The 2,579-nt window shown below is 42.7% G+C and overlaps 1 protein-coding gene across 1 annotated transcript; it reads left to right on the top strand.

Annotated features, from left to right (window-relative positions):
* Positions 1-1,648: 1,648 nt before the first annotated feature.
* Positions 1,649-1,803, top strand: SARC_13204 (hypothetical protein; the record flags this gene model as incomplete). The annotated part of the gene is made up of 1 exon (XM_014292671.1): positions 1,649-1,803. A coding segment is annotated over one exon (155 nt), but the record flags the coding sequence as incomplete, so codon positions are not given.
* Between the last annotated feature and the right edge of the window lie 776 nt (positions 1,804-2,579).

Below are 2,579 nucleotides of genomic sequence, written 5' to 3'. Positions count from 1 at the left end.
ATGTACTACGTTTGATATATCATCCTTGGTTAATCTGCAATTTATGTACTGGTTTGATATATCATCCTTGGTTAATCTGCAATTTATGTACTGGTTTAATATATCATCCTTGGTTAATCTGCAATTTATGTACTGGTTTAATATGTCATCATTGGTTAATCTGCAATTTATGTACTGGTTTGATATACCATCCTTGTTTAATCTGCAATTTATGTACTAGTTTGATATATCATCCTTGGTTAATCTGCAATTTATGTACTGTTTTATTATATCATCCTTGTTTAATCTGCAATTTTCTCTTTGTGTTCGAAGGACGTGTCAGTCATTCGTGAGTATATAGATTTTGTGTCAGCGTTCACGTGTGCCTGATTGTGCTGCTGTACGCTTGAACACGTTTGCGCTGTGCACAATGTTCCCGTTTATCTGTTTTCCAGTTATGGCATAATGGGCTTATCACCAGAATCCGAATGTGTGAGGAAAAGCAAATTGTATTTATCTTCGAGTGGGCTGTGCGTATGTTCTCGTGCTGTGCAAGGACATGCGTACATTCTGTGTCTTTTGCGAACCCTACTTTGCATGATCTTAGGTTTGGTTTCCATTCTTCTCGTTGGTGTGAGACCGAGTATGCATCCCAACTATCGGAACGTAAGTCACCTAAAGTGCAATTATCAAACGACAGACCCACTTGCACATCAACTTGTACAGAGAGCGCACAAATGGTCAATCTTGTTTGCACACGACAAACACATGTCAAAAGTCTAGAGTTGACACGAAGTTTCGTCTTGCTACACAATCCTTGCAGGAGGGATACGGCAATCGCATGAAGAACATGCTGGCCAAGCGCTTTTCTAATAAATCAGAGTATGCGAATGTGCATGTGTAGGGTTGCATATGTGTACACTTGTATGTTATTTCGCGTACTTTGTGTGTTTATTCCTTCAACTCGCAATGATTACATGTATGTGTGTCGGGGCATACGAGTTAGGCTGAGGTTGGGTAGAGTTTTAACTTGTTCTATTCAACATCTGACCCAGAATCTGACCATGCGTAGCCCGCAGGTGTTTGGAACTAATCGGAGCATGCAAGTCCAGTCCAATTCTAGTGTACCTGGTATTGTCATTCCATCACGTGCTGTGTTATTTCCATCACGTGTTCAGTTTTCAACATCGTTGCTATGTATGTCACATCATGTGGTAGTCTCCGCACAAGTGTGGGAGCGCAAAATCTGAGCATTGATGCGCCGCGTGTTTGTACGCATACATTTGTTATACTTATGTAACGTAGGGCATATATAGTACTAAGGATTTTTAAAGGGGGAACATACCCTCGCGCGTTATAGCAAGGAGTGACTTTCGATCTGTACGCCGAGTTTTTTTTCTCGAAGCTTTCAGTACGCATTCAGGTCCTTATAATGTGAAGGTGTAAAATATTATGTATAGTGAACTCTTTGTACGCAATTACAAGCATAGCGCAGGTAGGCCCGTCATATCTGTGACATGACAGCAAGCAGTACGTATCACCTCCAACACATGTGGATATGAAAACAGTAAACGCACACGAGTGTACCAAATATATCTATATACACGCACCAGTGTTCGTATGAGCATCTCATTTAACCTCACGCTTCGCTGCATGCTCCGTATCACAGAGATCCGAAGACGCAGGCCGTGGGCGTGCATCATCTGAGTGACATGGCTCTGCTGGTGCTGACGGACCACTTCCCCTCAACAATGCACCACAGTGGCGCTGAAGCCACCAGTGGTGTGCTCACCCAACTCATCCCCTTGTTGGCAGATCTTACAGGTGTGCTTATACTCTGCGTGTGTTGGGTTTGACGTGTACATAGTGTATTGCTTGTGCTGTGTATTAGGTGTGCAAAGTGTATTGCTTGTGTGTACACACGATTAACTTGTGAGCACACCCACACCCACACCCACCCACACTCATCCACACCCACACGCACGCATGCACACACACACACTCACACTCACACAAAAACACACACATACACACTCACAGAAAAAAAACACACTCACACACACATACTAAACACACCCAAAAATATACACATATACACGCGTGTATGTGTATTAAGTATATATGCATTATGTATACATGCACTACAAATTTTTGTAATCGTATATTTTCGATGCGATACAACAGTGGCGTCAAAAATACCACTGTCTTGTTAAACTAACCTGTCTAATCGGTGACTGATCCTCTTGGTTTTTGGTTCGTTATTACTTCCTGGATACTAAGTGTTTGATGCGTGCACACGCACAAATTGGTATATGTGTCTTATTTTATCTTGATAGTGTACCGCAGTGGCGTTGAGCCTAGCAGCGCAGTGCTCAGCGATAGCCAATCGTGCATCAACTGCAAGTGCACGTGTTCACCATCATATGATGACTCGTTTCAAGATTAGTAATATAGAAGTAGGTATATCAACAACGAGCTCAAACACATATGCCTGACAGTCGGGCAGACACACGAGAGTATTGTTTGAGTGGAGGAGCAAAGCGCTTCAAACCTTCGCCTCTGGTCAGCAGTACATGGAGAGACCCTTTGCAAATGGGTAC

Source organism: Sphaeroforma arctica (assembly GCF_001186125.1).
Source record: "Sphaeroforma arctica JP610 unplaced genomic scaffold supercont1.3011, whole genome shotgun sequence".
In the NCBI taxonomy this organism is placed as follows: Eukaryota; class Ichthyosporea; order Ichthyophonida; genus Sphaeroforma; species Sphaeroforma arctica.
This window is presented reverse-complemented; position numbering and strand designations above follow the sequence as displayed.